The sequence below is a fragment of the Acomys russatus genome, chromosome 20 (genome assembly GCF_903995435.1).
Source record: "Acomys russatus chromosome 20, mAcoRus1.1, whole genome shotgun sequence".
Taxonomy (NCBI): Eukaryota; Metazoa; Chordata; class Mammalia; order Rodentia; family Muridae; genus Acomys; species Acomys russatus.
In genome coordinates this window covers 20,647,294-20,665,312 of record NC_067156.1, presented here as the reverse complement: position 1 = coordinate 20,665,312, position 18,019 = coordinate 20,647,294, and the positions used below count along the sequence as shown (strand labels likewise).

Here is an 18,019-nt window from a genome sequence, read left to right as displayed (position 1 = left end):
CTTTACATCATTTTCTCTAGTTTAAAGCCCAGTAAGATACTTCAGGGGTCATGAAGGTCATAATGGGTTTAGCTTATGAGTCTTTAGTTGGTCACTTACCTCTAACTCCTCCAAGGCCATGGCCAACCTTAAAGCTTACTGTATGATTTAGGGGTGGTGGGTAGCTCAGTGGCACAATGTCTGCCATCTAGCAGTGACGAGCAAACCAGATTTAAATCCATGCACACTTACTTATTTTTTATGATGTGTGTAAGGATATGTACAGAGGCCCCTGGAGGCATGGGCATCAGATTCTCCTGGAGCTAGGGTGGCAGGTGTTCATAAGCCACTTGATGTAGGCATGCTGGGAAATGAACTCAGGTTCTCTGCAGGAGTAGTATGCGCTCTTACCTCTGGGACATCCCTATAGCCCACACTTAAAGTTTTTGAAGAAATGGAGAATTAAGTTAGGCATGGTGGCATATGCCTGTTGTCCCAGTTACCTGAAAGGCTGAGACAGGAGAATCACTTGACTCCAAGGAATTCTGGACTTTGGTGCACTATGCTGGTGTCAGTACTAAATTTGGAAGCAATATGATGACAGCCCAGGAGTGAAGGACTGCCAAGTTGCCTAGGGAAGGGTGAACCAGCCCAGATCAGAAACATAAAGGTCAAGAAGTGAAGAAATAATCCAGATGTATTGATATATGCTTTTAATCCCAGCACTGTGAAAAGCTGAGAGATCTCTGTGAGTCTGAGACCAGCCTGGTCTACAGAATTCTAGGACAAGCTGAGCAACTTAGTAAGATTCTGCTTTCAAAAACAACAATTAAAAAACAAACAAACAAACAACAACAACAACAACAAAAAACAGACAACAACAAAAGCAAAAATGATAAAAAGTAGGACTATTAGGCTGGAAACTAGAAATCTGTTGCAAGACGTCTCAAATATGAAAAGGTAAGTGTGTTTTAGCATGGAATCATGAGCTCAGTGCAGTCACCTAACAGTAGACACGTGAAATATCCTCAATTACAGACAAAGAAGGGTCAGCTGACTCAGTGGATAAAAATATGGCTGAAAGACAGAACCCATTTTCCAAACTACCCTCAGACCTTCACATGTGCAGAAGGCATTCACACGCACACACAGATAGATAAATGTAAAACAAGTAAAAGTGAAGGCTCTCCTTAGTGGCAGCTCAACGACAAGGGCTGGGTGCAACATAGGAAAAGACAATTGAACCCGCATAGAACAAACTAAAGTAATCCCACATCAGACTTCAGCAAGCTCCCTTTGTAAATGTTTGGTTTTCTCCATTCTCCTCACTACACTCTCACCACAATGAGGTCTTGCCTCCAGGAAAACCGTGGACCTAACTCCAAAAGAAAGATGAGATACCTAATCAGGCAAAACAAGCTAGTCTTCAAATATATAACCAACTGGGCATTAGTACAAGATTAGGAAAAGTTAAGCACAAAGACTAAGACAAAGGGACAGATTAAGTGGCTCTAAGAACACAAATGTGAATACTGAAGTGGCCAAACAGCATGTGCTTCCATGGCTACCCATTAAAGGGAAACACACTAGGCTCTATGGTAGAGACCTTGCCTAGCATGCTCAAGGTCCTGGTCCCTTAACCAAGATGGAAAAGAATAAATTAACAAAATACCTGTCAGAGAAGAACAATAAAACAGACTGCTAAGAAAAATAAAGTCTAGAAAAAAGGAAGGAACTCTTGTGATGTATAAGACATGCAACTTGCAAAAATAAAGATCATCAGATGTGCTGAGTAACAGACTCAACATCTGTCTGCTAAGAATTCCATATAGAGAGAAACAAAGAATACTCAAATGGAATGAAGATTGTAAATTAAAGGTAAAGCTGAAGTTCCCGAAGTTTCATCCACACACAGAAAAATATCAGCTATGGGTGTCAGAGGGCTGGAGAGTCTCGTGGTGAAGACAGCTTGCTGCTCTCACAGGACTAGAGCTGAGTTCCCAGCACCCATGCAGCTGGCCTGCTTACCACCACCTGGGACTGCAGTTCCAAGGAATCGAATGCCTTCTTCCAGCCCCCACGGGTGCATACACACCCACACACCTACACACACCTTGCCACACACTCACACAAGTAAGTATTTTTTTTGAATTGTATTCAAGTGCCCAAAGCCACCAACCTGATCTACATAGTAAGTACTAGGCCAGCACGGGCTACAGAGCGACACTGTCTCAAACATTAAAGGGGGAGAGAAGACAAATTAAGAGGCAAAACCCAGGAGGCTCAGACTAGCACCTTACTTCTTGTCAGCAAAACTGATGAAGATAACAGGCCTTTACATTTCTGAGGGAAGGCTGGCAATAGTGACAAAGGCCTTTAAGTCTTTGAAGCCACCATTTAGCAAGCAGAAGTGGATCTCGGTGAATTTGAGGCCAGCTAGGTTTACATAATGAGACTGTCTCATCAAACAAACAAAAATACTGCATTAAATTCTGAATTAATAGAAACGTTAAAAAATAAACTTAAAAATGTGAGGGAAAAGCTCTTGAAAAATGTAAGCCCTATTAGGGAGGCTGCTCTTCTAGAGAAATTGGGTTGGAATCCCAGCAGACAAATGGTGGCTCCCAACTGTAAATCCAACTCCAGCAGATCCAATGCCTTCTTCTGACCGCCTTGGGCACCAGGCACAAAGTGGTACACAGGGATACATGCAGGCAAAACACTCATATACATTAAAATAAAAATAACTAAGATAAAATACTTTTTAAAGGAAGATAAAATTTATTTGCTCAAAATGCCTAAGTGAAAATCTAAATTGTGAGGCTGAAGAGAGGGGTCAGTATTTAAGAGTAATGGCTGCTCTTGCAGAGGATGTGAAGCTCCTAGTGTCCACTTGGTGGCTCACAACAGTCCCTAACTCTAGTTCCAGGGGACCCAGTGCCCTCTTCCGGACACACAGTGTGCTTCCATACATGCAGATCGAATACTCAAACGCATAAATAAAAGTAAATGAATTTTACTTTTGGTTGGTTTTTGCTTTGTTTTTACAAGATAGGGCTTCTCTGTGTAACTGAGCCCTGGCTATCCTGGACTCACTTTGTAGACCGGGCTGGCCTTAAACTCAGAGAGATCCACCTGTCTCTGTTTCCCAAGTGCTGGTATTAAAGGTATGAGCCACAATGCCCAGCCTGTTAAAAAAAAAAATCTTAAAAACAAATAAAACCCCCTAAAATTTGCAGAGATTAAAGCTTAAGTGACACTTAGAAAAATAACTAGAAGATAACAACTAGAGATAACTTCATTGTGACAAATTAATAGCTCATAAAATGAAAGAATTAAGAAAAATTATCATGAGCTAAGAAGAAGGTTCAGTGTGTAAAGCCATTTCAAATTTAATAACCTGAAACCCAATACATACACCATGGCACACACATTCACATACACTCAAGACAAGTAACATTTTCTAAAATCATGTAACAATTATCTTAGTTTGCAGTATATTGCTCTGTGACTAATACTATCACTCTTCAAAGAAACGCTGTGTCTTGGTTCCTACTCTTTAGAATTTGTGCTGGGGGGAGGGGTCCTATGCATGCATGTCTTTACATACATGTGCTCTTGCATGTGGAGGCCAGATCATCTCAGCTGTTGTTCCCCATGTGCCACATTCCTCTTTTTGAAAAAGTGTGTGTGCCGGGCAGTGGTGGCACACGCCTTTAATTCCAGCACTCAGGAGGCAGAGGCAGGCAAATCACTGTGAGTTCGAGGCCAGCCTGGTCTACAATGGGAGTCCAAGACAGCCAGGGCTACATAGAGAAGCCCTGTCTCGAAAAACAAACAAAACAAAAAAAAAGTGTGTGTGTGTGTGTGTGTGTGTGTGTCAGGGTCTCTCAATGGTCTAGGACTCATTGAGTTGGCTAGGCTGCCTGGTCAGCAAACCTGAGGAACCCATCTGTCTCCACCATCTATACTGAACCATCATGCCCGCCCCCGGCCCCACCCCATCGTCCCTTTTAAAATGTGAGTTCTAGGGCTTGAACTCACGTTCTTATGCTGGTGTGGCAAGTCCTTCAACAACTGAGCTCACTCTCTAGCTCCCATTTCTTAAAGTTATAAATAAAAAAAGAGAACAGAACAAAGATTATTAAACATCTTTTTATAATGTAAAGGGAAAATAAAGACAAGTAAAAGGGGAAAAATGAGGAGGAACAGATTTCCTTCAGAAAACTAATCATAAACAGATATACTCCCTAAAATTGGGAACCAAAGAGAACATGGAAAGCAGGGGCAGGCAGATCTGAGTTAGAGGTCTGGTCTACAGAGCAAGTTCCAGGACAGCGAGGGCTAAAAAGAGAAACCCTCTCTTGAAAAACAAAAACAAACCAACAAAATAACCCTCCACCCAAAAAAACCCAACAACAACATGTGAAAGCAAAAATAGCAATGCCTGAAATAACTAAGATCATTTAAACAGAACCAGAAAGTGGAGGCAGAGCTATCAGGGAGAGGTCCCTGAACTGCTCCCCTTTCAGAACAGCAAAGACATACTATGCCCGGCAGACAAAAAAGTTGTTATTTGACATTCTAATAAGCACAGTTTTTAAATAAAAAATATCTTCACAGATCTCTGGAGAAGACTGGCAGATTCTGACACTATGAAAATCCTTCCTTAAATAGAAAGGTTTTACCCTTTTTTTGGGGGTGGGGGGTTTCAAAAACAGGGTTTCTCTGTGTAGCCTTGGCTGTCCTGGACCTTACAAATTAGGCTGGCTTTGAACTCAGAGAGCTCCATCTGCCTCTGCCTTTCTTAGTGCGCACAGCTGTGGTATTTTTGTAATTAAAGAAAGTAAGATTAAGGGCTGGAGAGATGGCTCAGCGGTTAAGAGCACTGTGGGCTCTTCCTGAGGTTCTGAGTTCAATTCCCAGCAATCATATGGTGGCTTACAACCATTTACAGTATGATCTGATGCCCTCTTTTGGCATGCAGGTGTACGTGCAAAAAGAGCACTCATACATAAAATAAATAAATCTTAAAAAAAAAAATCAACTGTGGTTAAAAAATCTCAGCAGTGGCGTTACAAGTAGCTCTAGAGAGTTGACTGCTTCTACAGAGGGTCTGAGTTTGGTTCCTGCAGAGCGGCTCCAAACCTCCCACCTGCACACAAGTGGTCCACATCCATACACTGAGGCACACAAACGTAAGCATGGAACTCTTTTAATTGGAATATGGAGTAGCTGGAGAGGTAGTTTAAAAGCACTTGATGTTCCTTGGCTCACTTCCCAGCAAGCACAGGGTAACTTACAACCATCTTTAATAGTTCCAAGGGACCTGGGGTGGGGAGTGGGAGAAGGTCCAGTGTCCCACAACTGCACATGCATACATGCAGGCAAAATACTCATACACATAAAATAAAAATAAGATATTTTAATTAAACATGGAGATTTCCTAAAATGGTATTTTCTTAAATACTGTTAAATGACTTTTGAAGACAAGTTATCTTCCCAGAGTGTAAATAATTACACACCCTGATGTTACAAATCTAAAGTATGAAGAACCTTAGAATAAAACGTTGTCTTAGCAAAGCCATACATGGTGGAGAAGGGCTAGTGCCAGTTCCAGGTCACCACGGTCTGTGCGCCGTGACCACCACAATGTTACAAAATGAAATCCCACCTTCCTCCCATCCCCTGCCCCTACACCCAGAAAAACAAAGTAAAAATCCTTGTGTCTTGGGGCTGGGGAGATGGCTCAGAGGTTAAGAAAATTGGCTGTTCTTCCCGGGTTCAATTCCCAGAATCCCATGGCAGTTCACAACTGCCTGTCGCTCCAACTCCAAGCGATCTGGCACCTTCACCCTTCACAGACACACATGCAGGCAAAACACCAATATACATAAAAATAAATAAATCTTAAAAAAGCAAACAACAACACAAAAATCCTGTCTTAGCAAAATTCGTGGCTTTGGCTTTTAACTCCAGGACATGAAAGCAGGAGATTCCTGAGTTCAAGGAATATGGGGATGGGATGAGGGATATGAGCAATGTAAAATACTTTCTCTGCCCTCCTCAAGACAGGGCTTCTCTGTGTGGCCTTGGCTTTCCTGAACTTGCTTTGTAGACCTGGCTGGCCTCGAACTCACAGAGATCTGCCGGCCTCTGCCTCCAGAGTGCTGGGATTAAAGGTGTGCACAACCACACCCAGCTCAATGTAAAATACTTCCTGGGGTAATTTTTTAAAAAGCCAGGCATAGTGGTGCATGACTTTAATCCCAGCACTTAGGAGGCAGAGGCAGGTGGATCTCTGTGAGTTCGAGGCCAGCCTGGTCTACAAAGTGAGTCCAGGACAGCCTGGGCTACACAGAGAAACCCTGTCTTGAACAACCAGTATGTATATATTTGTATAGTAACTCTGGGAAGATAGAAACAAGGCCAGGCATGTTGCTCAAACTCCCAGCACTTTGGATGGCAAAGCAGGATAAACAGACATTAAACCAGCCTCAACTCTGTAGTATTTTTGTTCAAAACAGAAGAGAGGTGGGGGAGTCCACAAAAACACTATTAACAAAACAGTGCTTACCTGGGCATGAGACTGAAAGAGGACTACAAGAATGACATTTTACTACTTTAATTCCAGTTTAAATTTTCAATGAACACTCACTACTTTTGTAAAAAGTAGAAACACTCAGGAGAACTCACTTCTTCCTTAATCTCACCCAGTTCTCTCCTGGCTCTCCACCTCCAAACACTAGTGCATCTGCATGGACCTTACACTTCTCCAGCTTCCGGTGGCTGCACAAACAGCACATGTGTTACCGTACATGACTGGAGGGAAGACCTTAGCCCTGCACTTGGTCTTCAGCTGGGTTGGTTAGGAAATGGAGTTGCCCATAAAACCAACTCATAAGTGAGAGCCACACAGGTCAGTGATGCTATGTCTGCTGTTATTGTCATCAATTGTGATTTTCCCAGCCTTACAGGACAAGTCAACACCAAAGTTGATCCTTTTAACCAGGTGGAATGAACCTGGTTAAACATATACCAAAAGCAGGCACCAGTGGGGTGGTTGTTTCCTTCACAGTGCAGCTGTATTGTGCATCTTTTATGAGGTAAGCACACAGAAATCACATGATCACCGTGTCCCAGTGAAAAGCGGTTGGCTAGCCAGTTATGTGCAACAGTGTGGCTCCCAGCTTCTGAACTCAACTTAGCCTGTTATCAGAGGCAATATGAACCCAAAGTCAAAGCAGCTTGGCAGCATAAAGGCCTCTCACCTCTTCTGCACTTAGGAAAGGTTTCCATGGGTCTGGAGAGATGGCTCAGCAGCTAAGAGCACTAACTGCTCTTGCAGAGGATTCAGGGTTAGCTCCCTGCACACACAAAAGCAGATCCAGGAGAGCCAATGGCCTCTGTTGGCACCTGCGTGCACCTGATACATATAAACTCTTCTGGGCACACACACATGCACATAAAAATATACATACATACATAGAAACTTTGAAAAAAGTTTTCTTTTACTGCACAATCTTAAGAACATCAATAATAAAATAAAATAAGCAAAGGGTGACGGATAAACAGGTGAGGCAATAAAAGTCTAAGTCACAAATATTCATAATGGAGGATCTGGTGGTTCTGTTGTTGAAACAGGACCTCACTCTGCAGCCCAGTGTGGACTGAACTCACTATGTAGCCCTGGCTGGCATCACTCTTACCGCAGCCTGGCAAGTGCTGGGGTTATAGGCGTGCATCTCATCCATGACACTAACTCAAGTATTTGATTTTTACCCTTATTAAAATGACTGTTAAAAATGTTCAAAGCACTCGGGGAAGCAGAAGCAGGCAGATCTCTGTGAGTGAGACCAGGACAGCAAAGGCTACACAAAGAAATCCTATTAGGGGGTTGTGTGTGTGTGTGTGTGTGTGTGTGCGCGCGCGCACGCCTAGGTCAGAGCACTTGTCTCAAGTTGGATCCTCAGTGCTGGAAAAAAACTAAAACCACAACAAAAAATGTTCAAAAGCCCAACAAAAGGAGTTAGATTCCTGGTTCCTGAAGTGGAAAGACACCGGACTCCCAAAACTGTCCGCCAACATCCACAGCCAATCTATTGTACTCACTTGCACTGGTAATAACTTTTTACTGTACAAAATAAGGGGTGGCAATAAAGATTTTTTGTTGGTGTAATACTTGCCTAACCCTCACAAAAGCTGAATATGAATCCCAGCATTGCATAGACTACAAGTTCAAGAGCACCCTGATACATATGAGTTTGAGGTAGCCTGGGATACATGAAACTCTGTATTTAAAAAACATTTCAAAATAAACAGCTCATATTCCAAGACACTATAACCCTATTAAAACACAGCAATGGAAAAAAATCACTCAGCTACAAATCTATAAAGTAAAACTCAGTATAATAGCTCAACAAACAAGAATTTACCTACCTAGAACTTTAAAAAGTAGCTAATGGGTCAGGAAAGACTAAAAAGTGTGTATTTAAAAGACAAAGGCCCAGTGTGGTAGTGCACGCACATACTGCCAATCTTTGGGAAGTAGGGGCAGGAGAACAAGGCCACCTGGAACTAACTACATTGTGACACTAGTTTCCCAAACAAAGCTAGTGGACAAGCACACACAGTAAAATAAACCTAGAGATGGAAATCTAGGAAGTGAATTCTCTTTAAGTAAGCCCATAATTCTGACAGGACGGCAAAGATATGAGGATTAATATAAAAGGAGCCGGGAGGTGGTGGCTCATACCTTTAATCATATGAAATGATATCCTAAAAGGTTTATCAGAGCCATGACTTAAGCTATTTTAAAGTCATGCATATGGAGCAAAAATAAGGTAATGATGTGTTGAAGCAAGAAAGGAAGCTGAGCAGTGAGGCATTCAATGAGGCAGAGGCAGGCAGATCACTGTGAGTTTGAGGCCAGCCTGGTCTACAAAGTGAGTTCTAGGACAGCCAGAGCTACACAGAGAAACCCAGTCTCAAAAACAAACAAAGAAATAATGTTTTTTAAACCTTCAAGTTATAGCACACATCTTTAACCTCAATATTTGAGACAGAGGCAGAGGCAGATTTCCAGACAGCCAGAAGTATATCATTGGACCATGTTCTCGAAACAGAAAGTCGTGTTATATTTATATACTCGTGGGCTATACACAATTATCTTTATCAATGACACACCTCACGTGAGAGTCACTACAAAAAAACAAACAGTATAATCATATCCTATTCTCTCAACCGGTTTCCCTTAAACAAATCTTTTACCACCTTGTAATCACTTCTAACCTCCTCTGCCCGAGACAGGGTTTCTCTGTGTAACAGCCCTGACTGTCTTGGAACTCTCTTTGTAGAACAAACTGGCCTCAAACTCACAGAGATCCTCCTGCCTCTGCCTCCTGAGTGCTGGGACTAAAGGTGTGCGCCACCATGCCCAGCTCCTCTTCCTCTTCTATCTACTAAAATGTACGTTCTTTTCCATACTCATGCTTTGCTTTTTAATATCTTCTCTTAGTGTATTTACGTAAGCAACACTCATGTGCTCTCCCTGCACTGTGCAGAATGCCTTCTGTGCATACCTGTGACCCTCACAACAGTGAGGAGACTACCATTAACCATAATTCAGACGTGGAGACACAAGCTAAGACTTCCCCACTGGCAAAGACATGATTCAAAACCAGCACTGTTGGCCATAGCTGAATAATGTTTAAAGTACATCAAGAAAGAGCTAGAACTCTGGAGATAACTCAGTGGTTAAAATATCTGCTACATAGCATGAGTGCAGATCATCCCCAGAGCCCACATAAATGCCAACAGTGGCCAAGGGTGCAGAAGGTGAGATGGGGGCTCACTGGGGCAGGCTGGCTGGTACAAGCTCTGAATTCAAGAGAGACCCTACCTCAATAAATAAATTAGAAAGCAATCAAGATAGACTCCTGATATGAACCCCAGGTGTTCATATGCATGTGCATTTACACACAGGGATATGCCCAAATAAACATGCATGCATGCATAATACACTTCATAAGTCTATTAACATGGCATTTTAAAAAAATTCCAGGAGTCCCATAAAGAAGATTATATAGCTAGAATTCTGGAGCTGTTGGAGGGAAGAGGCTCAACCACTATAAACAGCTTCCCCCCCCCCCCCCCCCCCCGGCTAACATTTATTATTTGGGAGAGGACACACACATTTCACTAAATGTATATGGAAGTTAGAGAACAACTTTCAGGGGATTGTTTCTCCATCATTCAAGTCCTAAACAAAAAACAAAACTCAGGTTGTCATGGAGATTAGTTGGCGAGTACATTTACCTGCTGAGCCATTGTGTGGGCTCTGCTGCTGTATTTTAAAGGTGGTAATACACCTACCCGTTTATTCCTCTTTAATTTTTTTTTTTTTTTTTAAAGAATTGGTCCATTTTCCAGACCTTATCCTTCCTTTTACAGAGAAACATAAGACAGACTTGGTGCAAACTGGTTCTCATCAGTTTCAGAAAAGATGTAAACAAGGGTCTTGGTTTGACTTCTTGAAACAGCATCTAGCTCTGGAGTCTAGGCTGTCTGAAAAGCCAGTAAGGCTTTCAGGAATGCACTGCCACACAGACAGACAGACACAGGTACACACAGGGACGGGAACACACACACACACACACACACACACACACAAAGAAATACACACACCCAACACACATACAGCACCACACACACACACACACACACACACACACAAAATAGACTGTAGGCATAATTCAATGACACGTTTGTCTATCACACACAAAACCCTGAATTCTCTTTCCAGCACAGTAAAACTAAAACCAAATCCTAATTGAACCAGGCTTTTTGTGTGAAACAGTTTTTAGCTTTTTTCTGTGAAAATCTTGTTTTAAAACTGTCAGCCATCTAGGCAGTGAGGGCGCACACCGTTAATCCCAGCACTCGGGAGGCAGAGGCAGGTAGATCTCTGTCAGTTTCAGGCAAGCCTAGATTACAGAGTAAGTTCTAGGACAGGCAAAGCTACACAGGAAACCCTGTCTCAAAAAAACAAAAATAAATAAAATAAAATGCTGCCAGACATGGTGATTCATGACTGGTAATAACGGTGTGAGTTCAAGGCCAGTCTAAGCTACTTTACAAATTTCAGGCTGGCCTAAATTGTTTGTTTGTTTGTCCCCCACCCCTTTCCCCGAGACAGGGTTTCTCTTGTAGTCTTGGCTGTCCTGGACTCACTATATAGACCAGGCTGGCCTCAAACTCACAGAGATCCATCTGTCTCTGCCTCCCTGAGTGCTGGGATTACAAGTGTGCACTACCATACCTGGCTAAATTTCTTAAATTTTTAAAAATTGATTTATATTTTATGTACATGGTGATTTGGCTGCATGTATATGTCTGTGTAAGGGTGTTGGATCCCTGAAACAGGATATTTGTAAACTGTCATGTGGGTGCTGAGAATTGAACCCAGGTCCTCTGCACCTAAGCTGAGCCATCTTTCCAAGCCCAAGTTTTAAATTCTTAAGTTTGTTCCATATAAATAAATTTTTTAATTTTACTATGCTTCTACATTCCACATTAATTGTTTTGTTTTCTGGGTTCTGGAAAACAACAAAGACTTCATTACCGTATATAACATTTTTCTACTTCTTTTTGGGGGGAGGTATGAGGGATACCTTGGCTGGCCTGGAACTCACCATATAAAGCAGGCTGACCTTGAACAGATATCCACCTGCCGCTGCCTCCTGAGAGTGTCACCATGCCTCATTACTGTTGCTGCTTGAAGACATCTGTCTTGCTTGTTCAGTTGTGTTACAGATCAAATACTAACCAGATGTGCTCTCAACTCTTACTTAACTGTGTGAGAGTGTGGTGTAAGGGGACGGCAAGGTGACTCAGCAGGTGGTGTCTGCCACACAAGCATGAGGACTTGAGTTTATCTCAGAATCCATATGTTAAAAACAAACAAACAAACAAAACAAAACAACAACAACAACAACAACAAAAACCCCACGCTTTTAATCCCAGCACTCAGGAGGCAGAGGCAGGCAGGTCGCTGTGAGTTCAAGGCCAGCCTTGTCTACAAAGCAAGTCCAGGACAGCCAAGGCTACACAGAGAAACCATGTCTCAAAAAACCGGAAACAAAAACAAAACCAGAAGCATGCTCCTGTGGCTGGAAAGGTGGCTCAGTTGTTCAAAATGCTGCTTTGAGGAACCACATGGCAGCTCAGCACTGTCTCATTCCCAGTCCCATGCCCTTTTCACCTCCCCAGGAACCAGATATGCATGTGGCACACAGAAATACATGCAGGGAAAACACCCATAACATTCTTTTTTTTTTTTAAAGTATTCTTATAAGCTCAGCTGGGGAGGTATGCTGGCAGGCCAGTCTAGCCTACTTAAAATATCTAAGCCGCAAAGAGATACCCTGTTTCAACAACAACAAAATGCAGATGGCTGAGAAACTATATTCAAGGCTGACTTCTGGCCTCACGCACACATGAGAATGTGCACACACTTACACCACACACACTTACATAAGGAACTCATTGTTAGAAAATGTCCTCAGCTGGGTGTGGTGGCATACTCCTTTAATCCTAGCACTCAGGAGGCAGAGGCAACAATAATTTCTGAGTTCAAGGCCACTCTGCTCTACACAGAGAGCTCCAGAACAGCCAGAACTACAGAGACCCTGTCGCAAAAAATCAAAAACAAAATGAAATTACACACACAAAAGAGAATATACTTGGTTTATCATGAAAATATGGAGGAGACCTAACTATCTTGGAGCTTTTTAAAAAGACAAACTTTATTACAAAACCTTCCATGTTTTAAAGATATCACTATATTTTCATGAATGTTCAGTACAAATTATGGTTAAAAATCAATTTATAATCACAATAATTACCTAATCATACAGGAATAGCCTCTATCCTATCATGCAAGTGTGCAGTGCTTTCAAAGCAAATATCTCTGGTCATCATTTATACCACCATGAAGATGTCAGTGCTACTAGCATCTGTGAACCCTGGACTCCATCCCCAACAAAGCAAAACCAAAGCAAGAACAAAAAATCCTTTCGCCAAGTGTGGTGGTGCACACCTTTAATCCCAGCCCTCAGGAGGCAGAGGCAGGTGGATCACTGTGAGTTCGAGGCCAGCCTGGTCTACAAAGCGAGTCTAGACAGCCAAGGCTACACAGAGAAACCCTGTCTCGAAAAAAACAAAAAGAAAACCAAAACAAACCTTCTTTCTTTGTCCATAGTCATCTTGAGTGAGGTTACAGGGAATGAATGTCACAATTGGTATACCTTGTGAGTATACCATAACAGTTTACATTCCTTCAAAGCGTTTAAGTCTTTGACAGTTATTGTTTGCTGTGAAGTTGGCTCATATATAAAACAGTTGATTCTAGCCAACTGTAAAGAAACAACTTAAAACTTAATTTTTAGACAATACACTTAGTAAAGTCTACTCCTCTGCTTTCCTGCTATCAAGAGGATCGAGGTTTAACTCCCAGGACCTTTGTGACAGCTCACACTGTGTCATGATTTGAATGAGAAATGGCCCCCATGGACTCTGCTTGGTCCTCAGTTGGTGGAACTGTTTTTGGAAGGATCAGGTGTGTCAACCTTTAGGAGGTGTGTCACTGGTGGAGGGTTTTGAGGTTTTAAAAGCCCAGGCCAGGCCAGGCCAGGCTGTCTCAACCCCAAGACACAAATACAAACACACACACTCCCTCTCTTATTCTCATTCTCCCTCTCTCCTCTACCCCCTCCCCCCAATCTGAATAAGATGCAGCTCTAAGCTATGGCTCCAGAGCCATGCCTACCTACCTGCCTGATGGCATGTTCCCCACCACAGTGGTCCCTGGAGTCACTCTCTAAAACTATAAGCAAGCTTCCAACTAAATGCATTCTTTTGTAAGTTGCTTTGGTCATGTGTCTCATCACAGCAATAGAAAAGTACCTAAGATAACTTGTAGCTCCAGTTACAGACGGCCTGACCCTCTTTAGCCTCCATCACACATATGAAACACATACGCTCATACAGCTCACGGACACACACACATACACAAGAAAGAAAGAAAAATGTAAATAAACTAATGTTGGAAAACTCAGTTATTTTTCAGTTTTATTTGCTTTTTGAGAAATAACTCATATAGCCAAACTTACTTTGTAGTTTATAGCAACCTTGAACCTTTGATCCTCCTTCCTCTACCTCCTGAGCACTGGGATTCAATGCATTCACTAGTATGCCTGATTCATGCAATGCTCAGGATTGAACTCAATGCTTAGCATATGCTAAGCCAAACACTCTGGCTCCCATGCTACATTTCCAGTCTCTTTTTTCTTGAAGATTTATTTTTATGTATGTGACATGTATGCAGAAGATGACATGTGATCCTCAAGAGCTGAAATTTCAGGTTATTGTTAGTCATGCAATGTGAGTGCTAGAAACCAAGCTTGGACCCTATGGAAGAGCAGCAACCATTCTTAACCACTAAGCAAGCTCTCCTGCCTTCTTTGTCTTCTTGCTTTCTTTTTTGTTGTTGTTGTTTTTTGTTTTGTTTTGTTTTTTGTTTTTTTCGAGACAGGGTTTCTCTGTGTAGCCTTGACTGTCCTGGACTCATTTTGTAGTCCAAGCTGGCCTCGAATTCACAGTGATCCACCTGCCTCTGCCTCCCGAGTGCTGGGATTAAAGGGGTGCGCCACCACGCCTGGCTCTTGCTTTCTTTCTTAAGATTTATTTATTTACTATATATACAATGTCCTGCCTGCATGTGTGACTTCTCGCCAGAAAAGGGCACCAAATCTCATTAGATGGTTGTGAGCCACCCTGTGGTTGCTGGGAATTGAACTCAGGACCTCTGGAAGAGCGGTCAGTGCTCTTAACCTCTGAGCCATCTCTCCCGCACTGCCCTACCCCCGTATGTCTTATTTCTTAAGAAAACATATTCATACTTCAATGACAAAACTATTTTTTTTTCAGTTTTATGTACATGAGTCTTTTGGAGAATGATCCTTTAGAATCAAGAGTTATGAATAGTTGTGAGGCACCATGTAGTTGCTGGGAACTGACCCCAGGTCCTCTGCAAGAGCAGCAATTGCTCTTAGCCACTGAGTCATCGCTCTGGTCTCCACTAAACTATTTCTTTACAGCCAGGTAAAAGCACAGCATATGTAGCTGGGTGGTGGTGGCACACGCCTTTAATCCCAGCACTCAGGAGGCAAAGGCAGACAGATCTCTGTGAATTCAAGCCTAGTTTACAAAGAGAATACAGGACAGCCAAGGCTATAACAAAGAGAAACTCTGTCTCGAAATAAAAAACAAAAACAATACCCCAAAACAAAGCCCAGCACACGTGGGCTAATATGCCACCAAATGTATCCCAGCTGCTGCTTTATAAAAACGTAACTTCATCATTGATGAGGCTTGCCCCGCTTGCTATGTAACCACACATCACTGCCACTACATTCTTCTTACCTCCCCACAACAAGGAGAGGCTTGGGGTGTGTGGGGGGCAATTCCTTTTCCCTGGAAACTGATTTCAAGTTCCTATTTAAGCCTCTCTTGGTCAACCTCACTGACCATCTATCTGTAACAAATGAGGTGATTCTGAGATCACAGGAAAGCAAGGCAAAGCAAGGTAACAACGCAAACACAGCAAGTCGATGTGTACATCCATTTTATTCTCCAAACAACTCTTTACTAACTACATACCTGTCCTCATTCAGGTTTACTCTACATATACAAATATGATAATCACAGAATTGCCTCTACTTCTGATCTGACAGCATTAAATCCAGAGCAAGCCTCACCCCATTAAATGCCCTCCTAAGCTACCTAATCAAAGACCACATCCTGTGATGTGGATGCAGTTAAGCAGTAGTCCATACCTAGCAATCCCTAGTATATGGCGACGTGAAAAGCCCTGTAATAAGCGCTTTAGACCACATCCTCTACTGAGACACTCCAAATTCCCTATGACCTGTACATTTTGTTGTAATAAGTAAACAACCAACTAGGGCCCTTAAGATGGCTCAGAGGGTAAAACCACCTGCTTCCAAGCCTGACAAACTAAATTCATTTTCCAGACCCTCAGACAGAGTAGGAGGAAATCCACTCTCATGGGCTGTCCTATCCTCCACAGTGTGCTATGGCATGCAAGTACCCACACCACAAACAAATAAATGTAGTACAGTATTTTTTTTAACCCAGTTGTTTTCACTATGTTCCTAGTGATATTGGACTGAAGGGCATTAACATTTGTGAATGCAGCCAGGCGTGATGCACGCTTTAATCCCAGCACTCAGGAAGCAGAGGCAGGTGGATCTCGGTAAGTTTAAGACCAGCCTGGTCTACAGAGTGAGCTCCAGTATAGCCAGGACCCTGTCTTGAAAAGCCAAAACAAGCAAACAAACAAAAACACCCTAAAACAAAAAATTATTCGCCCTAATGGTAGGATGAAATTAATCAACATATTCTACTTACAAAGTACTCTAAGACACAGATGAAGGCTGAAGAATGGGCAAGCACTGCTGTGCTTGGCACCCAAGAAGAGCTGAGTTTCCATCCACAGAACCCACATACAGACAGGCCCAGTGACAGGAGCCTGTAAGGCCACCACTGGGAAGGCAGAAACAGAAAGAGATCTGGGGCTCACTGGCCAGCCACTAAAGCTGGCTAAGTCAACTCCAGGCTCAAGGACAGACCTGTCTCAAAAAATAAGATGGAGAGTAACTGAGGAAGCCACCTCCAGCACTAAAGCCACATGTATACACCTGCACAGCCACAGAAACAAGTGAATGTACACACAAATAAATATTAAAGTGAATAAATACATTTGTAAAACTATAAATGAATAATATGCATTTTCTAATTCAGAGAAGGGTCTGGAAGGCTTTGGTATACCATACTAACCAGTACTAAGTAATGAAATATAAAACATCACTGGCAATCACACTGAAAACTGCCTAAGTGCAAAAAGTGTTTCCCTTAACTACTCAACTATGTAGTTAGTAAGTTAGTTCTCAGGAAAAAAATAGGTCAAGCTAAGGCTCACACCCCTCTCCCCAGGAAGAGTCTTGTGAAGCTAAGGCTGGCCTGAGACTCCCTGTGTAGTCAAGAATGACCACGGACTTCTGATTTCCCTCATTCTGGGCATTAGCTACCATGACAAGCATTCATTCTGTCACCTGGCCTTTCATAGAAGACTGCTGCTGGTGCTACTGTTGTTGGAAATGGACTCTAGAGCCACAAAATGCAAACTAAGTGCATGCCATTCAGTCAAAAAAGACATTTTTAATGTGGAAAATATCCTACTTTGCACATCCATGCTATTTTTGTTAACTATTAGCCACACCAGACAAGAAGTATAAAAGCTGAAAATGCAAACTTAGTAGAAGCAAGCAGCTTCTGTAACACAAAAGAAGCTTGCTGCACAAGCATGGGTCCTGTCAAAGATGTACACATTTTAGAGATGGAAAGATGGCTAAGCAGGTAAGAGTGCTGCCCACCGCTCCAGAGGACCACATGGCAATTCACAACCACTCCAGCTCCAGGGGACCTGGCACCCTCTTCTGGCTTCCATGAACACCAGGTACACACACTATACACAGACAAACACACATAAAGGCCAAACAACCATACCTAAAAATATAAAGCCTAAAAGACAGACATTAAAGGATGCCGAGGATGAGTTCAGTGGGAGAGCGTTTACTACATACAATGCAAAACACTGGGCTTGACTGCCAGCACTGGAATAAAAAGCGACAGAAACAAAACCAAGAAGTCCTACAGAAGTTGAAGGGAATAAGTAAAATGGTAGCCATCTCTGCCCTAAGAACAGGAAGAAAATATGTAGTCAACTATAAGCTTGGCTGTAAACAAAAATACTGTGGTTTACAAAACAAGCAAGCAAACAAAGAAAAAGACCAATACCCAACAAACTGAACCAGACCCAGGGCTGGAGAAATGGCTCAGAGGTTAAGAGCACTGACTGCTCCTCCAGAGGTCCTGAGTTCAATTCCCAACAACCATA

General features: G+C 42.5%; 1 protein-coding gene across 5 annotated transcripts in view; it reads right to left on the bottom strand.

Annotated features, from left to right (window-relative positions):
- Wdr33 (WD repeat domain 33) overlaps positions 1-18,019 on the bottom strand; it is a 102,446-nt gene that overhangs the window by 41,786 nt on the left and 42,641 nt on the right. Inside the window, exon 8 of one of the 5 annotated variants that reach the window (XM_051163488.1) lies at positions 5,683-5,835. The exons of the other annotated variants lie outside the window; for them this stretch is intronic. Within the exon in view, the coding sequence (XP_051019445.1) occupies positions 5,831-5,835 (5 nt within the window). The 3' untranslated portion in view covers positions 5,683-5,830. Of the gene's footprint in view, positions 1-5,682; positions 5,836-18,019 lie in introns of those variants that run through there. 5 annotated transcript variants of the gene reach the window in all.